The sequence below is a fragment of the Anomaloglossus baeobatrachus genome, chromosome 1 (assembly GCF_048569485.1).
Source record: "Anomaloglossus baeobatrachus isolate aAnoBae1 chromosome 1, aAnoBae1.hap1, whole genome shotgun sequence".
In the NCBI taxonomy this organism is placed as follows: Eukaryota; Metazoa; Chordata; class Amphibia; order Anura; family Aromobatidae; genus Anomaloglossus; species Anomaloglossus baeobatrachus.
Window position 1 is genome coordinate 654,097,086 of NC_134353.1, and position 22,883 is coordinate 654,119,968.

The 22,883-nt window shown below is 44.6% G+C and overlaps 1 protein-coding gene across 2 annotated transcripts in view; it reads left to right on the top strand.

Annotated features, from left to right (window-relative positions):
* SMTN (smoothelin) overlaps window positions 1-22,883 on the top strand; it is a 189,049-nt gene that overhangs the window by 75,157 nt on the left and 91,009 nt on the right. For both annotated transcript variants that reach the window (XM_075319947.1, XM_075319948.1), the window contains exons 5-8: window positions 3,164-3,267; window positions 7,669-7,768; window positions 8,194-8,510; window positions 20,342-20,405. In XM_075319947.1, the coding sequence (XP_075176062.1) occupies window positions 3,164-3,267; window positions 7,669-7,768; window positions 8,194-8,510; window positions 20,342-20,405 (585 nt within the window). The remainder of the gene's footprint in view (window positions 1-3,163; window positions 3,268-7,668; window positions 7,769-8,193; window positions 8,511-20,341; window positions 20,406-22,883) is intronic.

The following is a 22,883-nucleotide window of genomic DNA, read 5'->3' on the forward strand; positions in this document are numbered from 1 at the left end:
CTCAATGTCTCAAGGAGATTTCCTAGCATCAATAGACATCAAAGATGCTTATCTCCACGTGCCGATTGCTACAGAGCACCAACGCTTTCTACGCTTCGTGATAGGAGACGACCATCTTCAGTTCGTAGCTCTGCCATTTGGTCTGGCGACAGCCCCTCGGGTGTTCACCAAGATCATGGCGGCAGTGGTAGCAGTCTTGCACTCTCACGGACACTCTGTGATCCCTTACTTGGACGATCTACTGGTCAAGGCACCCTCTCAAGAGGCATGCCACCTGAGCCTGAATGTTGCACTGGAGACTCTCCAGGCGTTCGGGTGGATCATCAACTTCCCAAAGTCAAATCTGTCACCGACCCAATCACTAACGTATCTTGGCATGGAGTTTCATACTCTCTCAGCGATAGTGAAGCTTCCGCTGGACAAGCAGCGGTCTCTACAGACTGGGGTGCAGGCTCTCCTTCAAAGTCAGTCGCACTCCTTAAGACGCCTCATGCACTTCCTCGGGAAGATGGTGGCGGCAATAGAGGCGGTTCCGTTTGCGCAGTTTCATCTGCGTCCACTTCAATGGGACATTCTCCGCCAATGGGACGGGAAGTCAACATCCCTGGACAGGAAAGTCTCCCTTTCCCAGACGGCCAAGGACTCTCTGCAGTGGTGGCTCCTTTCCACCTCATTATCACAGGGAAGATCCTTCCTACCACCGTCCTGGGTGGTGGTCACGACAGACGCGAGTCTGTCAGGGTGGGGAGCAGTGTTTCTCCACCACAGGGCTCAGGGTACGTGGACTCAGCAGGAGTCCACCCTTCAGATCAATGTTCTGGAAATCAGAGCAGTGTATCTTGCCCTACTAGCCTTCCAACAGTGGCTGGAAGGGAAGCAGATCCGAATTCAATCGGACAACTCCACAGCGGTGGCATACATCAATCACCAAGGGGGAACACGCAGTCGGCAAGCCTTCCAGGAAGTCCGGCGGATTATGATGTGGGTGGAAGCCACGGCCTCCACCATATCCGCGGTCCACATCCCCGGCGTAGAAAACTGGGAAGCAGACTTCCTCAGTCGCCAGGGCATGGACGCAGGGGAATGGTCCCTTCACCCGGACGTGTTTCAGGAAATCTGTCGCCGATGGGGAAGGCCGGACGTCGACCTAATGGCGTCCCGGCACAACAACAAGGTCCCAACCTTCATGGCACGGTCTCGCGATCAAAGAGCTCTAGCAGCAGACGCCCTAGTGCAAGATTGGTCGCAGTTCCGGCTCCCTTATGTTTTTCCACCTCTGGCACTCTTGCCCAGAGTGCTACGCAAGATCAGATCCGACTGCAGCCGCGTCATACTCGTCGCTCCAGACTGGCCGAGGAGGGCGTGGTATCCGGATCTGTGGCATCTCACGGTCGGCCAACCGTGGGCACTACCAGACCGACCAGACTTACTGTCCCAAGGGCCTTTTTTCCATCGGAATTCTGCGGCCCTGAACCTGACTGTGTGGCCATTGAGTCCTGGATCCTAGCGTCTTCAGGCTTACCCCAAGGGGTCGTTGCCACCATGAGACAGGCTAGGAAGCCCACGTCTGCTAAGATCTACCACAGAACGTGGAGGATATTCTTATCCTGGTGCTCTGCTCAGGGAGTGTCTCCCTGGCCATTTGCATTGCCTACCTTTCTTTCTTTCCTGCAATCTGGGTTAGAAAAAGGTTTGTCGCTCGGCTCCCTTAAAGGACAAGTCTCGGCGCTATCCGTCTTTTTTCAGAAGCGTCTAGCACGACTTTCTAAGGTGCGCACGTTCCTACAGGGGGTTTGCCATATCGTTCCCCCGTACAAGCGGCCGTTAGATCCATGGGATCTGAACAGGGTACTAGTTGCCCTCCAGAAGCCGCCCTTCGAGCCTCTGAGGGAGGTTTCACTTTCTAGACTATCACAGAAAGTGGCTTTTCTGGTAGCGATCACATCTCTTCGGAGAGTGTCTGAGCTAGCAGCGCTGTCTTCCAAGGCTCCCTTCCTGGTCTTCCACCAGGACAAGGTAGTGCTGCGCCCCATTCAGGAGTTTCTCCCGAAGGTGGTATCCTCTTTTCATCTTAATCAGGATATCTCTTTGCCTTCGTTTTGTCCTCATGCAGTTCATCGGTATGAGAAGAATTTACATTTGTTAGATCTGGTGAGAGCACTCAGAATCTACATTTCCCGCACGGCGCCCCTGCGCCGTTCGGATGCACTCTTTGTCCTTGTCGCTGGTAAGCGCAAAGGGTCGCAGGCTTCTAAGGCCACCCTGGCTCGATGGATCAAAGAACCAATTCTTGAAGCCTACCGTTCTGCTGGGCTTCCGGTTCCATCAGGGCTGAAGGCCCATTCTACCAGAGCCGTGGGTGCGTCCTGGGCATTGCGACACCAGGCTACGGCTCAACAGGTGTGCCAGGCAGCTACCTGGTCGAGTCTGCACACTTTCACCAAACATTATCAGGTGCATACCTATGCTTCGGCGGACGCCAGCCTAGGTAGAAGAGTCCTGCAGGCGGCAGTTGCCTCCCCGTAGGGGAGGGCTGTCTTCGCAGCTCTAACATGAGGTATTTCTTTACCCACCCAGGGACAGCTTTTGGACGTCCCAATCGTCTGGGTCTCCCAATGGAGCGCCGAAGAAGAAGGGAATTTTGTTACTTACCGTAAATTCCTTTTCTTCTAGCTCCTATTGGGAGACCCAGCACCCGCCCTGTTGTCCTTCGGGACTTTTGGTTGTTTTTCGGGTACACATGTTGTTCATGTTGAACGGTTTTCAGTTCTCCGACGTTACTTCGGAGTGAATTTGTTTAAACCAGTTATTGGCTTTCCTCCTTCTTGCTTTTGCACTAAAACTGGTGAGCCAGTGATCCCACTGGGGGTGTATAGCCAGAAGGGGAGGGGCCTTACACTTTTTAGTGTAATTGCTTTGTGTGGCCTCCGGAGGCAGTGCTATACACCCAATCGTCTGGGTCTCCCAATAGGAGCTAGAAGAAAAGGAATTTACGGTAAGTAACAAAATTCCCTTCTTTTTACTGATTAAAAGGTCATGTAATTTCTAAAGTGAAATCATGCCTCTTATCAGCTGTTCGGCTTTGATTATTTTATTTTTGTTATTTTTAAGTGATGTATGTGACCTTGTTTCTCCTGTGTGATTTTTATTTTGTTTGCTTTAGCTGCAGCATTGGCAGGCATTCCGGTCAGTCGCTACACGGAACAAGGTATTGGCACTGTGCAGTCGAAAAGTATGGATAGCTTTGGAGAGACGGCGCCTTCTTTGGTAAGCAAGAAAAAGCATGGAGGAGACCACTTTGGTTGTAAATGCAAATGAGCCTAGAAGTGTATTGGGGGCTTGTCAATCCATAGAATGGTAGAGTTGGAAGGGACCTCAAGGGTCATCAGGTCCAAACCCCTGCGAGTGCAGGTTATCCTAAATCATCCCAGGTATATGTTTATCCAGTTAATCAGCTGTCTTTCTCCAGGACAGAGTGGTCTGGTATTCTTCTATTTCCACCTTAAGGAGTTGCTGTCTTTCCTTTAGGCCTGCAACACACATCCGTGCCGCCGGCACGTGTTTGTCATTTTTTACACGTGCCGCCGGCACGGAGACACGTTAAGCAATGCTACCCTATTGTAGCAGGCACACACACGTAAAACCACACGGAATGTGTGTCCGTGTGCGTTTGTACGTGTGTGCGTTTTTCAAAGCACTGACATGTCAGTGTTTTCTCCCGCAGCACGGGTGTCACACGGCCCGCACCCGTACCACACGGGTGTAGTGTGGACGCGGTCCCGTGTGACACGCGGCGGAGAAATCACACGTGTCAGTGGGGAAAAAAAAAAAAAACATTTACTCACCTTCTCCAGCCCTCCTGTCTCTGCCGCTGCTGCCACTTGCTGACGACTGCCGCTCATTATTCTCATAGAATATTCACTTCACTGCCTGGCAGCAGCGGGGAGACGGGAGGGCTGGAGACCGAGGATCAGCACCACGGACAGCAGCGCGGACAGCAGGAAGGACCAGGTGAGTATGTTAATTACCGGTTCTACATGTGCTATCGCGGATAGCACACGTAGAACACACGTGTCCCGCACGTACCAGAGACACGTACTTACCTGCACGCAACACGCAGGGGAAATACGTGTCTCTCGGCACGTGCGTGATTTTCACGTGAATGTGGCAGAGGCCTTAGGCACTCCACCTCTCCTCTTCCAGAAAGGTTCTTAGAAGCTCTAAAACCGGTATTGTTGACAGTTGTTACTTAGTCTAACAGCTCTGTTAGGATGTTTGGTTGCCTTGTGGGTCATCCCGGTATGCTCTGGCAGGTGTCTGACCGCCTCTAGGGTTATCATTGTTCTATAGTTTTGACCTGCCAATGCCAAAGTTCAGGCTAAACTAGGGCGCTACCTGCCGAGTAGAAGCCTTCTGGGTCTTACGCCCCCAGGCGTCTGTTCTTATTACATAGTGCCTCTATTTATTTTTCCTTCCACATCCTTCTCTTAGCAGAAGCATACAAGTAGCAGTTGCTCTGAAAGTAACCTGAGAAATGGCTAATATTCCTTCTGCAGTATTGGCATTTCTTTCTCCACCCCCATGACAGCTTAAACCTGTCACCAGTGCTGCCACCACCATGAAGGCCTCTTTTACAGCATACTAGAATGCTATTAAAAAAAAAGTTCCCAATCTTTTCTGCAGATCTCAAAAAATAGATTTTATTATACCCACAGACTGCGCAGTCCAATCCAATGAGCGTCACTGGTCTTGATCTGGTGCCTCCTCTCTTCCTACAATGGCCGTCCTCCAGTCATCCAAACGGAGGACGGCAATTGTATGCTGTCCTCCGTTTGGGCCAGTGTGATTCTCTTTTTCTTGCTGAGGACAGAGCAAAGTACTGTTGTGTGCATGCACTGGCTTTATTTTTGAGTTATCTGTGCTCTTTGGCCTTTCCTGGCACATGCACATTACAGGGTAGGGCAGAGAGAAGAGCATTTGCGCAGGACTACAACAGGGGGACAATGGATGATATAGGACATGTCATCTACATGAATCAAGCTGGAGGACGGCCATTGTGGGAAGAGAGGAGGCACAGGGTAAAGATTGGACCATGTCATCTGTGGCTATAATAAAAGCTCTTGTCTTGAGATCTGCACATGGGATTAGGCACTTTTTTTTCAGTATTTTGTTTGCTCTAAAATAGGCGTTTATGGTGATGGCCGTACTTTATTATGGGAAAACCTGGTGACTGGTTCCCTTTTAAAGTATAGCTTTTCCAAAATAACTGGGTGTCCGAAAAAAAAATGGAATCAACACCACTTAAATGCATTTGATTTGCTAAGGCTTCATCGGCACGTCCATGTTTAAACACAAAAAATGGTACTGGCGTCATCCTTGTATCCGTTTTAGCATCAGTGTGTCATCACGAATGGATCATTTAACTATATAAATTATAAAGCTTCTCCTATGCGTTGCAATGTTGAACACGTACGGCACATGGATTGTACACTGATGCCATCCGTGTGCTGTACGTGTTTTTTACTGACCCATAGACTTGTATTGGCCATTGTCATCTGTGCTGCTGGAAAGGCAGACATATAAAATCACGGACATGTGAAGAGCATCCGTGAAAAAAAGATACCACACATAAAGGTGGCCTAAGATGTATTGTTAGTGTGAGCCTCCAGATGACAGCATATTAACCCATGGTTCCTTTAACCCCAAATAAAACCTGCAAAGGAGATTTTTATGGTGAATACTAAAAATCTTTATTTCTCAGTGTTGGTAAATCGGACTGCTATTTGTACTGGGACAGACTTGCCACTAGTTTCAGTAGTAAAATCTTGTAAAAGGGAATCTGTCACCACAATTTTGCAATGTAAGCTGACGACCGCATTATGCAGGAATTAAAAAAGAAAAAACATCTGTGTTTTTCTTATCCGTGTGCCAGCGATTGTTTACTCATACTAAAGGTTTTATTGCCCTGTGATTACCATTGGGGTGACTCCTCAGTAGAGCAGCTGGGCACGCCCCTGCTGTGATTGACAGCTCACTCAATGCACAATCTCTACTGAGAGCCTGGTGTGGGCGGGGACAGCTCTCAGCTCTGCTACACTCAATTCTGAGATAAAGTCAGAAGGGCTGCACACAGTGATCTAAACCTGGTTAGTTTCAGAATCTCTGTCTATAACATGCTGCTCTGAGATCAAGTAGCAAAAACTTGGTGACAGATTCCCTTTAACTGCTTACTCATCAGGACCATCTTTTGGCTAAAGCGAGCTTTACATGCTGCGACATCGCTAATGCGGAGTCGTTGGGGTCACGGAATTTGTGACACACATCCGGCTGCATTAGCGATGCCGTTGCGTGTGACACCGATAAGCGATTTTGCATCGTTGCAAAAACGTGCAAAATCGCTAATCGGCGACATGGGGGTCCATTCTTAAAAATCGTTACTGCAGCAGTAACGAAGTTGTTCCTCGTTCCTGCGGCAGCACACATCGCTGCGTGTGACGCTGCAGGAACGAGGAAGCTCCCCTTACCTGCCTCCCGGCCGCTATGAGGAAGGAAGGAGGTGGGTGGGATGTTACGTCCCGCTCATCTCCGCCCCTCCGCTGCTATTGGGCGGCGGTTCAGTGACGTCGCTGTGACGCCGCACGGACCGCCCCCTTAGAAAGGAGGCGGTTCGCCCGTCACAGCGACGTCGCCGGACAGGTAAGTATGTGTGACGGCTGTTGTGCGACACGGGCAGCGATTTGCCCGTGTCGCGCAACAGATGGGGGCGGGTACCCACACTAGCGATATCGGGACCGATATCGCAGTGTGTAAAGTAGCCTTAAGTCAAATAAATTGTTGTCTGATATTTGTTATCCTAAAATGAGGATTACCAAAGTAAAAGCTCTTCTTTCAAAATTAAAATTTCCCTATACTTAAGATTGTATTCATTCCTATCAATTTCCTCATAGATTTACAATCTCCACCAAGGATGCATGGTTTTGTATTCCCTTTTTCATTAGCGAAATGGAGACATGCCACTGGAAAACCCTTCTGCTTTTTTAACATGTGACAAATCCAACACGTGCCATTGTTTTTCCTGAGATCTGCCATTGGGGAAAGTGGAAGTGGGCAGCTTTGTAACCCCCATGTACACCAAAATGGATGGCCCATCCTTCTAGCATTTTTAAAAGTGCAACTTTCCACTATCTAAATGTAGAACCTTTCAGCCCACAGCTTCTCTACCTCATTGTGCTGAGTTCTTAATTTATTTTCTTTGATCATGTCTCCTATGAAACAATGTCTCGATGCCTTTAGGTGGTAGCATTGATCTGGGAAACGGCTTCCCGCTCTTTTCAAGACTTCGTAGTAGTAGAACCCATGTCCTATCAAGAGAAAGAGAATGTTTGGTGATTTCTTGGGGAAAACAGAAGGCCTACACCATTGTGTAATGTTTGTCTTTGGATTGCAGTCAATGGCCACATCTGAACTCCCATAATGTAGTTAGTTTCGCACCCCTGCCATTATACATAAACGCTATGGTAATATCAAAATAAGCGGAGCTTTCAATTGTTCCTAATTCTTTAAGAAATTAATTTGGGCATGGAGGATACAAATGCTGGATGTTCATTTTACCCAAACTAAAGTGTATGCAACAGATGGTTTCAAACTGTGTGTAATTATTTTTGACAGGCAGAGGAGAAAGAAGACTTAGAAGAACGAAAGCTCATCAAAGCTCAGATCCATGAACTTCGTACCTCTCAAAATGGGAGCAGTCAGACGAGGCTCAATGGTATGCTGTTCACATCTTTATTCCAGTGTGTTAACCTATTTCCACGTAGATTGTAAGCTCTTAAGGCCCCCACGCACATTAATAAAACAAATCTGCTGATTTCAGAAGGACCAGACAACAATCTGATCTGTTTGGATGCTTCTTGACTCTCCCTTTACAGATGTCGGGGGTGACAAGAATCGGCTTTTGCAATTTTAAATGACTGATTTTGTCTATACATGGTATATGTAGTGGTTTGATGGAAGTTCATTTATTGATTATTTTGGTACCTGATTGACTTTTATGGTCTCATCTATGACATGCCACTTACAGTCCATCACATGCTGTATACAAACAAGTGCTAATTTATATCTTCCGATATATTTATGGATTATAGAAATTAATCTGGCACAAACTAATGATACAATTTTCAACATTATGTATAGAGCCGGTCTCCGACATATCACTACTTCTCCGTGGTTCTTCAAGAGAGACGTTGTCGTCGTCCTCCTCAACATCATCTTCAGAACCTGGAACCATGGCACAATCCTGTACAACGGAGCATTCCACTCTCAGCACAGACACTGAGGAAGACCCCCCACAGAGTGGCAGTAGCGAGGTTTTTATAGAGTCTGTTATTCAAAACAACCACACAGAACAGAAGACCCTTCCAGGGGCTAAGAGTGTCTTTCGGGAGCCAAATGCAGTTGTTAAACCTGAATCCAGCTGGACTGACAAAAACCAACAGAATATAACAGATAAGGTATCTCAATTAACTCGCTGTCATGGTCTTGCTTCCATCTACCTCTCCGTTTATGGAAGTATTTTGTAGAGGCAGAATTTTTAGGATTTCTGAATTAAGAAAACTAAATTTAAGCAGACAGTAGTGCGTGGATTAGGAAGTCATCCTACATGTGATACGCATTGTTTTTTGGTATGCAATCTTTCTGGTCCTTTATGCCAAGCAACTTTGTGCCAGGAAAATCTTATTAAACTCCAGTTCTGTATCATGTACTTGTTCTTGAGTTAACATTTTGATAAAATTTTAGTTTGTGAAATGAAAGGTATACCGTATTTTCGGACTATAAGACGCACCGGACCATAAGACGCACCCTGGTTTTAGAGGAGGAAAATAGGAAAATAAAATTTTAGGCAAAAAATGTGGTCATGACACACTGTTATGGGGCGAGGATCTTCTGCTGACACTGTTATGGGGGTAATGTCCCCAAATTCTCTACTAAGGTACCCCATCCTGGTAATGATCCTCCTGCCTTGTATATGTACCAAATCCTGGAATATGCCCTTATCCTGCTATATACTGCCATCCTGCTATATGCCCCCATCCTGCTATATGCCCCCATCCTGCTATATGCCCCCATCCTGCTATATACTGCCATCCTACTATATACTGCCGTCCTGCTATATGCCCCCATCCTGCTATTTGCCCCCATCCTGATATATACTGCCATCCTGCTATATACTGCCATCCTGCTATATGCCGCCATTCTGCTATATACTGCCATCCTGCTATATGCCCCCATCATGATATATACTGCCATTCTGCTACCGTATATACTGCCATCCTGCCATATACTGCCATCCTTCTATATGCCCCCATCCTGATATATACTGTCATCCTGCTATATACTGCCATCCTGCTACATGCCGCCATCCTGCTACCCATCCTGCTATATACCCCATCCATCCTGCTATATACACCCATCCTGATGATAAATAACCCTATCCTGGTATATGGCATGTATACTGTATCTCACACACACACAAAAAAAAAACCCCGTTTATTCTCACCTTTCCTCGCTCCATGCAGCATCTCTCCTCCCCCTGTCTGTGGCAGCAGCAGCGTCGCTGGAGTGTGGAGCCGTCACCGGTCACTTCCCTGCAGCATCGCAACGTCCTCCTGTCTGCCGGTCAGCTGACTGTGTGACTAGCGGCGTGCACAGCGATGACGTCATCGCTGTGCTCACCGCTCTCTACACAGATCAGCTGACCAGCAGACGTGAGTACATCGCGAAGCTGCAGGGGAACGGTGAGTATGTATACTGATTCACTGCACCTCGTGCTGATAATGATGCGCAGGGGGCAGTGAATACAGCCGCACATGATCACTCCAGGCTGTAGCTGCCAGGGGTGATCACTGCCGGCTGTTTAATATGCGTGCACCCCCCGCCCATCATCCCGCCCATCACCCCGCCCACCTGTCAGTGCCGACTTCAGCGCTGAGACATGGGTGGGAGGATGGGCATGCATATGTAATGAGCGGGCCCACGTGGTCACTGCAGGCTGCTACAGCCTGCTCGTGCCCCCGATGACCCGCTCCACCGCAGCGCCCTCATTCCCGGCTGCAGCCCTATAGTCAGACCATAAGACGCACCCCCCACTTTCCCCCAACATTTGGGGGAAAAAGTGCGTCTTATGGTCCGAAAAATACGGTATGTAGAGAATTACTTGCTTAAAGGGGTTTTCCACTTTTATACAATGGGGTTTTTTTGTTTTTTTTTGGAGCCAATCGCTGGGCTTGGCTGATGGCTTGGTAGATGACTCCAGCCACTGAGCTCAGTGATTGGCTGCGCGGTGGATGTGTGCTGTTGTCATGACGTCACTGTAGCAGCCAAAATATAGAGACCAGAGCTCCGGTGGAGAGCAGGTGCTGGCCTTGGGGAGGATGAGTATCACCTGTTTTGATCATGTTTGGGGATCATTCTTCTGGAGTGAGTTGTCCCAAGTAAGTTGACCAAATTAAGGGGAACCTGTCAAGATAATTTTATTATTAAAACTAATGGAATAGGTCTTGGTTCAACAAAAAAAAAAATTATACGTCCTATATAGCAATCCGATACACCTTTGTAATCTTAGAAGTTCATTGGGTGCATCAATATGCTACTAGTGCACTTCTAGGCTAGTGTGCACTTGGCTTTAAAAATTCATTCTCAGCACTGACCCAATTACTGATTACAAAACTAGTATTGTTTTTATAATTTTACTATGATCTGTACAGTCGTACCACTTCAGTAGTAAAACTGTCCTCATAAATTAACTTTTTAAATGGGTTCTCCGGGGTGTTAAAAATTCTTATACTGTCTCTGCCCTCATCTAATATATAAAGCTGAGTGTATGTGTGTATGTGTGTGTGTATGTGTGTGTGTATGTGTGTATGTCCGCTAAAGGAATCCGCACTGTCGCATGTACAATCACGAAATTTTGCACAGACGCCCCATGTGACTCAGGGAACGACATAGACTATGTTTGGGCGGGAAAATTTAACCCCGTCCTTTCCAGTTACTCTACAAAAATCCTGCAGCTATTAAACTGAATGGAACTGGGAGCTCCAGGCTATAAATAGCAACTGCCAGTGGTTGCTATAGGAACAAAATAAACTGTTAGTATACGAAGTTTGTGTATGAGGTAAAAAGATGTCGGTGGTGAGACGGATAAAGAGAGACAGAGACGGCCGGGCAAAGAGACGGCCGGGCAAAGAGACGGCCGGGCAAAGAGACGGCCGGGCAAAGAGACGGCCGGGCAAAGAGACGGCCGGGCAAAGAGACGGCCGGGCAAAGAGACGGCCCTAGAGAGAGACAGTCCTGGAAAGAGACAGACCTGGAAAGAGACAGACCTGGAAAGAGACAGACCTGGAAAGAGACAGACCTGGAAAGAGACAGACCTGGAAAGAGACAGATGGGCAAAGAGACAGACTGGCAAAAAAACAGAGCGGGAAAGAGACAGCCGGGCTAAAAGACAGCCGGGCAAAGAGACAGACCTAGAAACAGATAGCCGGGCAAAGAGACAGCCGGGCAAAGAGACAGAGAGAAAGACAGACAGATACAGAGATTGAGACAGATAGACTGATGCAAATACAGACAGAGAGCTAGAAACAGACAGAAAAGGAAAGAGACAGACAGCGAGACACAGACAGAGACTGGGAGAGAGACAGAGAGACAGTTACTATCCCGGGCAACGCCCGGGTACTACAGCTAGTCTAATATATAATGCTGAGTGTATGTGTATGTTTGTGTGTCCGCTAAAGGAATCCACACCGTTGCATTTACAATCACAAAATGTTGCACAGACACTCCATGTGACTCAGGGAACGTCATAGACTGTTTGGGTTGGAAAATTTAACCCCATGCTTTACAGTTACTCTTCAAAAATCCTGCCTCCATTAAACTGAATGGAGGTGGGAGCTATAGGTTAATAGCAACGGTCAGTGGTTGCTATAGGAACAAAATAAACTGTTAGTATAAGAAGCTTATGTGTGAGGTAATAAGATGTCGGTGGTGAGACGGATAGAGAGAAAGAAAAAGACAGACAGACACTGACAGAGACAGACCTGGAAAGAGACAGAGAGATAGAGACAGACCGGGCAAAGAGACAGCCCTGGAAAGAGACAGACAGAGAGATAGAGACAGACAGATTGATACAAATACAGACAGAGCGATAGAAACAGACAGACTGATACAAATACAGACAGAGATAGAAACAGTCAGACAGAGACAGACAAGGAAGGAGACAGACAGAGACAGAAAGACAGTGACACACATACAGAGACTAGGAGAGAGACAGAGAGACAGTTACTATCCCGGGCAATGCCCAGGTACTGCAGCTAGTAAACTAAAAAGATGAGATTCACAGTGCAGTGCTATATCTTCACAATACTTGTAATTCATTGTGACGCTGCCCTGAATTGCTCCCCCTTTACTCTGGGTGATTACATCACACATCAGGGGGCCTCCTCCATGCTGTTGTTCTAAGCCAGTCCCCTGACAATATCTGGGGGCATAAGGTAGTTGTGACCAACTGTAGAGAAGCAGCTATTATCAGGAAGCTGGCTTATACCAACAGCATGGAGCAGACCCCCTAATGTGTGATGTAATGTCCCAGAGGGGACAGGGAGCAGTAAAGAGGAGCCGCAGCTTACACTTATTTACGGGTATTGTGAAGGTCTAGAACTGCACTGTGCATCTCATCTTTATAGTTTGAGGGCAGGGCCAGTAGACCTTTTTTTTTAATCTCCATAGAGTACCCCTTTAAGGTGTTTTAGGAATCTAGTCTTTTCCCTGATTGAGGTTCGCCCACCAAGATTTCCTGCATCTTATCTATTGATGATTTAATAACAATATTTCTTTAGAGCTCTTATTTATAAGCCAGTCATACATTTGAGAAAAATAATAATGTCCAAAGGTCTGAGATTCCTACTAAAAGGAAACCTTTCACATCCCCAAACGCTATTAACCTGCTGATATATAGGGTTAATCAGCAGGTTAATAGTGTTCTAAAGCTTTGCGGCCTCCACACTAAAAGCCCTGCTACCTGGAAGAAATTAACTTTATTCCTCCAGGCAGCTGTCTTTCAGTCATAGAGGTGTTGCCAGTGCAGCTTCATTCACTGTGCATAGTGAGCGCCGGCTGTAACCTACACACTGACACTGACTGAAGGCAGATTCATGAATGCATCAGCACAGAGCCAGCTGTTTGTCAGTGTCGCGGCTATGTTACAGCCGCTGCTCACTGTGTGCTAAGTGGAGACTGAAGCAGCGCGGGCCACGCCTCTATGACTGAAAGCCAGAGGCTCCCAAGAGGAATAAAGTTCATTCCATCCTGGTAGCTGGACTTCAGCGGCCATTCGACTTCTGATTGCTACTAACCTGCAGATTAACCCCATATTTGCAGGATAACAGCGTTAAGGGGATGTGCCCAGTTTCCTTTAAATACTGAGAACTTGTGAATTAGGGTATTACAGAAAAGAAAAAAATCTTGATGGGTATAGAGGATTAGTTATTTTAGCAGCATATACCCAATATACAAAATATAAAAATCAAATTTATTTAAATTTCAGTTAAAAACTACCCCGGACAAACACAACACATACGACAATATTCAAAACAACATACAAGCTGTAAATATACACAAAAAATGTATCAATATAGCTCAATGATTATGTAGAAGGGGAGAAAAAGGTAGTAGAATCCCTACTAACCAAACTTACATCTGGACACATACGTTCTAACTAGGTGGTTAAATAGTTCATTTAGGTTACTAATGGGGGAATAACACTATCATTATGTAGCAAAAAGATGATGACCTTGATGGGGTGCATAAATAAACAATCCCTAGTTGGATCTAACCCTGTCAGTGGAGAAAACACCCTAATTTAAACTGTGCCCCCCATTCCTTGACCGCAAAGAGGTGTTTGCCTTTTCCATGGTAAAAAAAGGGACAAATTCTGGAGATGTTATTCAGGTGCAGATGGGAAGTAGGGGTTCCATATAGCGAACGGATGAGGGGACCTAGAACTGAATCCTGTCTGAGAAATGCCAAAAGTAAGAAGCGAAGAAGGGGGTGAAAAAGCAAGACACTAACAGAGCGCCAGAGAGATAAGTGTTATGGTGAACACTTAACCAGGGTTCACTCGTTCCCTTCAGCCTCATTCTAATTAATGTTGGATCAAGTGCAGGCTTGAAAAATGACATCAGTCACACATACAGTCGGATATTCATCTTTCCTCGATCAGAGGTGGCTCAGAACTGCCTGATTTATTCCAAAAAACATGCTCTTATAAAAACTAGGAAAAGGGGCATGGTCAGCCCTACAGTGGGCATACTTGGATGTGTCCATTGGTCAGTGGGTTGAAAAATGTGTTAGTCCATGAGCTGATTGGTGGGCGTCATCGTAGGCGGGTCTATGACGTCATTGGACGGATCCATGGTGGTGCTGATGGGAGAGTCTATGTTGTCATCTGTTGGATCCATGCTGATGGAAGAAGGGTCTATGATGTCATCGGTGGCCATCTTAGTTATATCTGAAAACCTGGCAAATTGACACACTTCCCACAATCCCCTGTCAAGAGATTAATTAAGTATTTGATCCAATGGGTCTCCTCAACAAAAGGAGAACTAAAAGAGCAGTATACGGGATAAAGTCTCATCTGATTTAGGATGTACAAATTTAAAAATGAATCGGGAATTCCGGAAGGTAGAAGGCAGTTCACAGGTCTCACATCTGGTGGCCATGGACTAACGACATCCACTGCACCCAGGGTCTTGTGAATTAATTCACTTAACTCTAAGGAGCGTGTTTAAGGGCTTGTCTACTGCTGGACAACTCTTCTAAATGGCTCTGTAGTGCTGTAGGTTACACGTATATTTGGAAAGAAACGGACTTTGAAACTCGTGCCGGCATGGAATTCTGCACATAGCACTTCTGACCACAGAGTGGCAGTATTCCTCCACTATTACAGATCTAGAAAAATAATTCCACTAGTACAGTATATACATAGTCGCACAAAACGTCTAAAATTGAAGTTCCTAGAAAGTCTGTGTACTTTGAATTGTAATAACACAAGGTGGCCTGAGAAGTGTCGACAAAGTAGATCTTTTAATTTTTTATTGCTACAGTCATAACAAGATTACAAACCTTTTCATACCGGTGTCTTGGGTTCTTACTGTCTTTTTTTCTTGACATGTCGAATTGGGTGGTCTGCTGCCCAGCCTTAATTGATATAGATGAAACAGCAAAACAATGACATTAATTTAAAATAATTGTAATCAATTATTAGAGCATTTCCTAGATTTCAGAAACCATTCAAGGGGATGTCCACCTTTAGGGACAATTTACATTTTTTTACTTAACCCCTTCACCCCACAGCCCATTTTCACCTTCCTGATCAGGCTATTTTTTGCAATTTTGACCAGTGTCACTTTGACAGGTTAGAACTCTGGAACGATTCAATGGATCCCAGGGATTCTGAGATTTGTTTTTTCGTGACATAATGTACTTCATGATAGTGGTATAATTAGGACAAAATGTTTTGCGTTTATTTGTGAAAACATCAGAAATTTGGCGAAAATTTTTTAAATTTAGCAATTTGCAAAGTTTTTTAATTTTTATGTCCTTAAACCAGAGAATTATGCCACATAAAATAGTTACTAAATTACATTTCCCACATGTCTACTCTACATCAGCGCAATTTTTTAAACATCATTTGTATTTTGTTAGGAAGTTAGAAGGGTTCAAAGTTTCAACCATTTTCTATTGTTTTCCAACAAAATTTACAAAACAATTTTTTAGGGACATCACATTTGAAGTGGCCTAGGTGACAGAAAATACTCAAAAGTGACACCATTTCGAAAACTGCACCCCACAAACTGCTCCAAATCATATTCAAGAAGTTTATTAACCCTTTAGGTGTTTAACAGGAGCTATAGCAATGTGGAAGGAAAAAATTAGTTACCGTGTTTTTCGGACTATAAGACGCATTTTTTTTCTTCCAAATGTTGGGGGAAAGTGGGGGGTGCGTCTTATAGTCTGAATGTATGGCAAGGCTGCGGGAAATGAGGGTGCTGCGGTGGAGCGGGTCATCCGGGGCATGAGCAGGCTGCAGCAGCGCCTGCCGTGATCACGTGGGGCCACTCATTTCATATGCACGCATCCTCTCGCTCATCATCTGTCAGCGCTGAAGCCGGCGCTGACAGGTGGGCGGGATGATGGGCAGGGGATGCGAGCATAATTAGCAGCCAGCCCGTGATCACCTCTGGCAACTACAGCCTGGAGTGATCGTGTACGGCTGTATTCACTGCCCCCCCGCGCATCATCATCAGAGTGGGGGGCATTGAATAAGTACGGTATACTCACCATTCTCTGCAGCATCGCAATGTCCTCCTGTCTGCCGGCCCGCTAATCTGTGTAGAGAGTGGTGAGCAGGCCGATGACGTCATCCTGTGCGCACGGCTCCACACACATCAGCGAGTCGGCAGACAGGAGGTTATCGCCATGCTGCAGGGAACAGTGACCGGCTCCACACTCGTCAGCGGCGCTGCTGATGGCACAGACAGGAAGACGAGCGATGCTCCTGGAGTGAGGAAAGGTGAGTATAAACGTTTATTTTTTTTGTGTGCAACAGGATACAGGCCATATACCAGGATGGGGGTATATAGCAGGATGGGGGTATTTATCAGGATGAGGGTAGATCGCAGGATGAGGACTATACCAGGATGAGGGACATGTATACAAGGGTAGGGATCATATACAAGGCAGGAGGATCATTACCAGGATGGGGTACCTTAGTTAGAGAATTTGGGGACATTACCCCCATAACAGTGTCAGCAACAGATACTCACCCCATAAGTGTGTCATGACCACACTTTTTGCTTAAAATTTTATTTTTCTATTTTCCTCCTCTAAAACCAGGGTGCGTCTTATGGTCTGGTGTGTCTTATAGTCCAAAAAATACTGTATACATTTTCCCACAAAAATGTTATTTTAGCCCCAAATCTTTAATTTTCACAAGGTTAACAGGAGAAAGTGTAACATAAAATGTATTGTGCAATTTCTCCTGAGTATGCCAATACCTCGGAAGGCAAGGAGCACAAAATTGGCTGAAATAGTTAATGGATGTCATGTTGCATGTAGAAAGCCCGTGATGTGCCCAAACAGTGGAAACTCCCCTGAAGTGACTTTTGAAAATTAAACCACTCAAGGAATTTACATAGATGTGTAGTGAGCACCTTGAACCTCCAGGTGCTTCACAAAATTTTGTTAAATTGAGCCTGAAATGAAAAAATAAATTTTTACCACAAAAATGTTGCTTTAACCTCAAATCTTTCCTTTTCACAAGGGTAAGAGGAGAGAATGCAAAGTAAAAAATTGTGGAATTTTTCCTGAATACAACAATACCTCATATGTGGTCGAAAACTACTTTTGTGGCACGGCACAAAGTGAAGAAGGGAAAGAGCACCATCTTTCATTTCAGATTTAGTTGGAATGGTGTGCGGGTGCCATGTCACATTGGCAGAGGCCCTGAGGTGCTTAAACAGTAGAAACCCTCCAGAAGTTACTTCATTTTGGAAATTATACCCCTCTAGGAATTAATCTTTGGGTGAAGTGAGCATATAGACACCACAGGTGTCACAAAATTTTATATTATTGGGTGGTAAAGAGAAAATATTTACATTTTTATCATCAAAATGTTGTTTTAACCTCAGTTTACCATTTTTCCATATGGGAATAAGTAAAGAAAACCCCATAATACTTAACACAGTTTTTCCTCATTGTGGCATTACCCCACATGTGACTGTATTATTTGGCCGCACCGCAGAGCTCGAGAAGGAAAGAGCGCCATTTGATTTTTGTAGCACAGATTTTGAAAGAATAGTTTGCAGACTCTATTTGCAGGGCCCCTAAGTGCAAGAACAACAGAAACCCCCTCAAGTGACCACATTTTGTAAATTAAACTCCTCTGGGAGTTCATCTATTCATCTATGGGTTTAGTAATGATCTTAGTCTCTGAAAAACACCCATGGAGTCAATTGCAATGAATGATGCAGACTCAAAATTTGCAAATAAGCCTTTGTCATGCCCAGTATTTTGTAGTGCTCATACATTGTGCCCAGCTCGTGCTCCTGGAGAGACATACCCCATAAATTAAGTGGGCTTTCCTCACTACAATAATTCCAAACATGTGGACGTTAACTGTGGTTTAAGTACACTGTTTGGCTCAGAAGGGGGGGGGGCATGTGGGTTTTGTTTGATTTCTATTTGGGGGGGGGGCCCTTTCCAGAGCCTTTGTGCTACCAGTAACATGAAAGGCCCTTATATTTTTCTTAACAGATAACTGACCTTAGTGGGGACTTTTTGTGGGTTGAGTGCAATGCTATTTGGTGGCAATTTGGGGTACAGAACATTTTGGATCAGCTTACATTTATCCTGTGCTCTATGCTGAGTACTTACTTCAGGGTTTCCATATAAATCTCTGAAATACGTGACTCAAGTGAAACCCCCCGATGGATCAATTCAGTAATAAAGACCGCTTTACACGCTGCGATCTCGCTAGCGAGATCGCTAGCGTGTTTACCCGCCCCAATCGTTTGTGTGTCACGGGCAAATCGCTGCCAGTGGCGCACAAAATCGTGCGGACCCATCACACTACTTACCTGCCTAGCGACGTCGCTGTGACTGGCAAACTGCCTCCTTTCTAAGGGTGGCGGTTCGTTTGGCGTCACAGCGACGTCACTAAGCAGCCACCCAATCAAAGCGGAGGGGCGGAGATGAGCGGGACGAACATCCCGCCCACCTCCTTCTTACCTCATTGCGGGCAGCCGCAGGTAAGGAGATGTTCCTCCTTCCTGCGGTGTCACACATAGCGATGTGTGCTTCCGCAGGAACGACGAACAACATTGTACCTGCAGCAGCAACGATAATTGCGATTAGGGGGCCATGTCACTGATTAGCGACTTTGCACGTTTCTGTGACGATTCAAAATTACTCATAGGTGTCACACGCAACGAGACCACTAACGCGGACAGATTCCGTGACAAATTTACGTGACGTAGCGTGTAAAGCGGCCTTAAGGCAGCAGAGTTGCTCTGGACTCCATTCGGCCTTTGTTCCGCGGTGTTATCTGCTTTTCAAAGGTGAACAAAACTGTTCTTGACCGAACTTTTGTGCATGGCTAAAAAAAAAAAAAAAAAAACCTCCAAAACTAAAAAAGATGGACACTGCCAGACCACAGGCCAGGAGATAGTTCAAAATTACTCCATCTGCCTCGTTACAGTGAATTTTCCTTTTGGGAATTTTATCTGAATCTCGATTTACAGAGATTTACACATAGTCCTTGTTGTAAGCGTTCAGCATAGAGTGTAGGATAAATGTGAGCAGCGCTGTACTGCGATCTTTGGGAGGCAGAATAAACAAATCAACAGCAGTTAAAGAATTGGCTTTATTTTTTACGCCGTACACAGACTGGTAGAAGTGATTAGGTGGCTTTATTCCTCTGGTCAGTACAATTACAGGAATACCAGATTTATAGCGTATTTTTGTTAGGTTTGACTACTATCACACTAAACTTTTTTTTTTTTTTTCTTTTACAAAAAAAAGGGTTTTTTTGCATCACTGAATTTTGAAGGATATAGTTTTATTATTTTTTTTTTCCCTGCTGATGGTAATGTGAGAGCTTTTTGTGCAGGATGAGTTGTAGTTTTTATTGGTATCATTTTGAGCCACATAATGTTTTTTGATGGCTTTTTATTCCATTTTTGTGAGGCAGAATTAAGAAGCAATTAAGGAATTGTGTTTTGTTTCGTTTTTTTTATGCCGTCAATGCCATAATAAAATGGCAGGCGATAGCTAGTTGCATCAATGATAATGTCCCACTGATAAAACACTCAGTTTAAGTAAACCGCACAGGAGTTTAACTTGTGACACATTGACCCCTACCTCTTGCTGTGCTCGGTTTACATAGTAAAAACCTGCTGACAGATTCCCTTTAAACATTTTGCACAGTTTGCCTTCTATAGGCTCCGTGTTGCACTCTTTATTTTTGGTTGCAGAATGCGACCACATCAACGTTGAATGCAGAGATACCAAAAGTTTATAAAACCAAATGGTGCAAAAAAGTGTCCAAAGGTGGACAACCCTTTTCATTGCCCCTAACAGTGTGTTTTTGTGTATATTGCACTAATGCATTATTGTAGGTAAACTTTTTTTTTTTTCTCCATGTAACGATCACCTGAGGTTGTACTGCAGTTTGTGATCTTAAGTTCAGGATAACAAGGTGTACCTAACAGAGCGTTTTTATTTGTCTTAGCTGAAAGTCGATAAAAATGGATTGTGTCCAGAGGAGAAACCGTCAAGGACATTCACAGAGCCAGGTAAGGCTGCTCTAGCTTTGTACAATGACTGTGACTAACGGTGTATGTGTTTATGTCCTTGAAGCTCGTGGCTGGTGGTACTTTGTGTCATTACATATATTGTGTGTAGGCCTGCTATGTTCTAGATTGTCTAAGCAAAGTCTGCTGAAGATTTAAAATGGTCTGCATTACCCAAGAGGGGGCAAGTAGCCATTGTATGTCTTTCTACACACATATTTGACTTATAAAGGGATATTCCCATTTACACCTTTATGGCAGCACCTGTGTATCTACCAGCTCAAATACCCGGCTGCTGCGTGTGCTCCTGCCTAACCGTCCCTGTATACACTCGCATAGATAAAGAGATCTTTAGAAAAAGTGTTTCTAAAGATTTTGTTATATGCTAATGAGGCCAGTTATTATTTGCAAGGGCATGAGTTTTGTTGGCTAGTCAGCCCACATAGCATGATAGCATGCCCCTGTGGGTGTACTAACATGCTAATGAATGCGCAGAGACTCCGCACATACCTCAGTCTTGATGGCGGCCGGCGGAAGATGGATGCGCTCTGTGCGTGATCCGGAGTCCCCAGCACTTCCGGTCATGCGCACCGTATCTCACTAAAGACGGGAAGCTTACACCCGGCATCAATTTAGTGCGCATGACCAGAAGTCTAGGGGACTCCGGATCATGCACAGAGCACATATATCCTCTGCCGGCCACCATGAAGACTGAGGTATGTGCGCGTTGCTGCACATTTATTAGCATGTTAGTACTCCCACAGGGGTGTGCTGACCTGCTATGTTGGCCGACTAGCCAAAGGAACTCACGCCCTTGCAACTAGTCCCTGGCCTCATTAACATATAAGAAACGATCTTTAGAAATACTTTTTCAAAGGTTCCTTTATCTATGCTAGTGTATACAGGGACGGTTAGGCAGGGATTAGCAATATGCAACCAGAACTACTCGTGGTTCTGGGTACATATTGCACCTGACAGGTAACCATTAATAATGGATAGGTGTCTATTAGACACCCCCATTACTAATCCAGTAGGTAGAAAAAAACACAACAATACTTTATTTGAAAAAACACTCCCCCCTCACCTTCCCTAGTTCACCATTTCAGTAAAAAAAATCCATGCAGGTCTGGCGTAGTCTAGGGATTCCTAAGTAGTCAACAATGAAAATCTGAAAGACATAAAAAGAGAGAAATTAAAAACCTGTCCATTTGTGGACTACGTCAGAATCCCTGGACTACAGCAGACCTGCATGGATTTTTTTACATTTCAAAAAATCTGGTATTATTTTAGTATAATCTCCTGGATAGACTATTTACATTACTAAATAATAGACTGTTAAAAACCTTATTAGCCAAGTAGATTGGGTATTAATTTTTATCCCCTTTTTAGTGCTTTTAATTACCAGCATCTGCGGTGTACCACATCCCTCTTTGTATGTTTTTTTTATTTTTCTATATAGTGTATATGCATGTTATCCACTTTTGAATAAAGATTTAACATGTCGAACTTCTGATCTGAGTCTGTATCTATAGGAATTGCAATTGAATTAAATAAACCCTGGGGACTTTTTCAGCCTGATTGGTTTGTTCTCATCAACTCTGCTGTCATCAGGGTTCCTTCAGGTTTTGTGACAAATCTGCACTCAAAACCACATAAAAAAGCGATAAAAATGCAATGTGTGTACACAGCCTTAGAAAAAAAAAAATGTCCTAATGGATGATACCATAATTATAAATCCATAGAATAACATTAAGCTGTCAATTTATACTACATGATTAACTGTGTAAAAAAACAAAAAATAACAAACAAAAAAAAAAAGATATATTTTATTTTGTATTAGGCATTAACAAAAAAAATAAAAGTATTAAAAAAATTGCATGTACCACAAAATATTACCAAGAAAACTACATCTTGTTACGCTGACCATTTTCCCTCAGCAGAGGTGAATGGAGGCTTATTTTTAAACTGAATTAGGCGACACAAAAATGTTTTTTTTTTTTAGTGTATTCAAAATAATAAAAAAAAAACATCTAAAAACTATAGAAATGTGTCATTGCTATAATTGTGATAACCTTTAGGTCAACACTTTATTTGTGTAGTATAATACTGGATCAGAGAATTTTAATTGCAAAAGAAACCGTGGCACAATTGCTGTTTTGTTTCTATTACTTCCCATAAAGAGTTAATATGTCAGGTAGTAACTACAGATGGGCGAACCTGCACGTGTTCTGGTTCAGCGGATCTGGCTGGATTTAAAAAAAAAAAAAAAAAATACAAAACAAAAAATTTAGTCCAGTTCGAGACCAGACTTGAACCCGAACATGAGGCCTGATGTCAAACCCCATATTAGTCTATGGGGACCTGAACGTGTGCTATAAAATGGTGCTAGTAAGGCCTAGGGGTTTTCAAATTAGGAGAATTATACAGTGGAACCTCGCTTAATGAGTAACCCACTTAGCGAATATTTCGCTTAACGAGCAA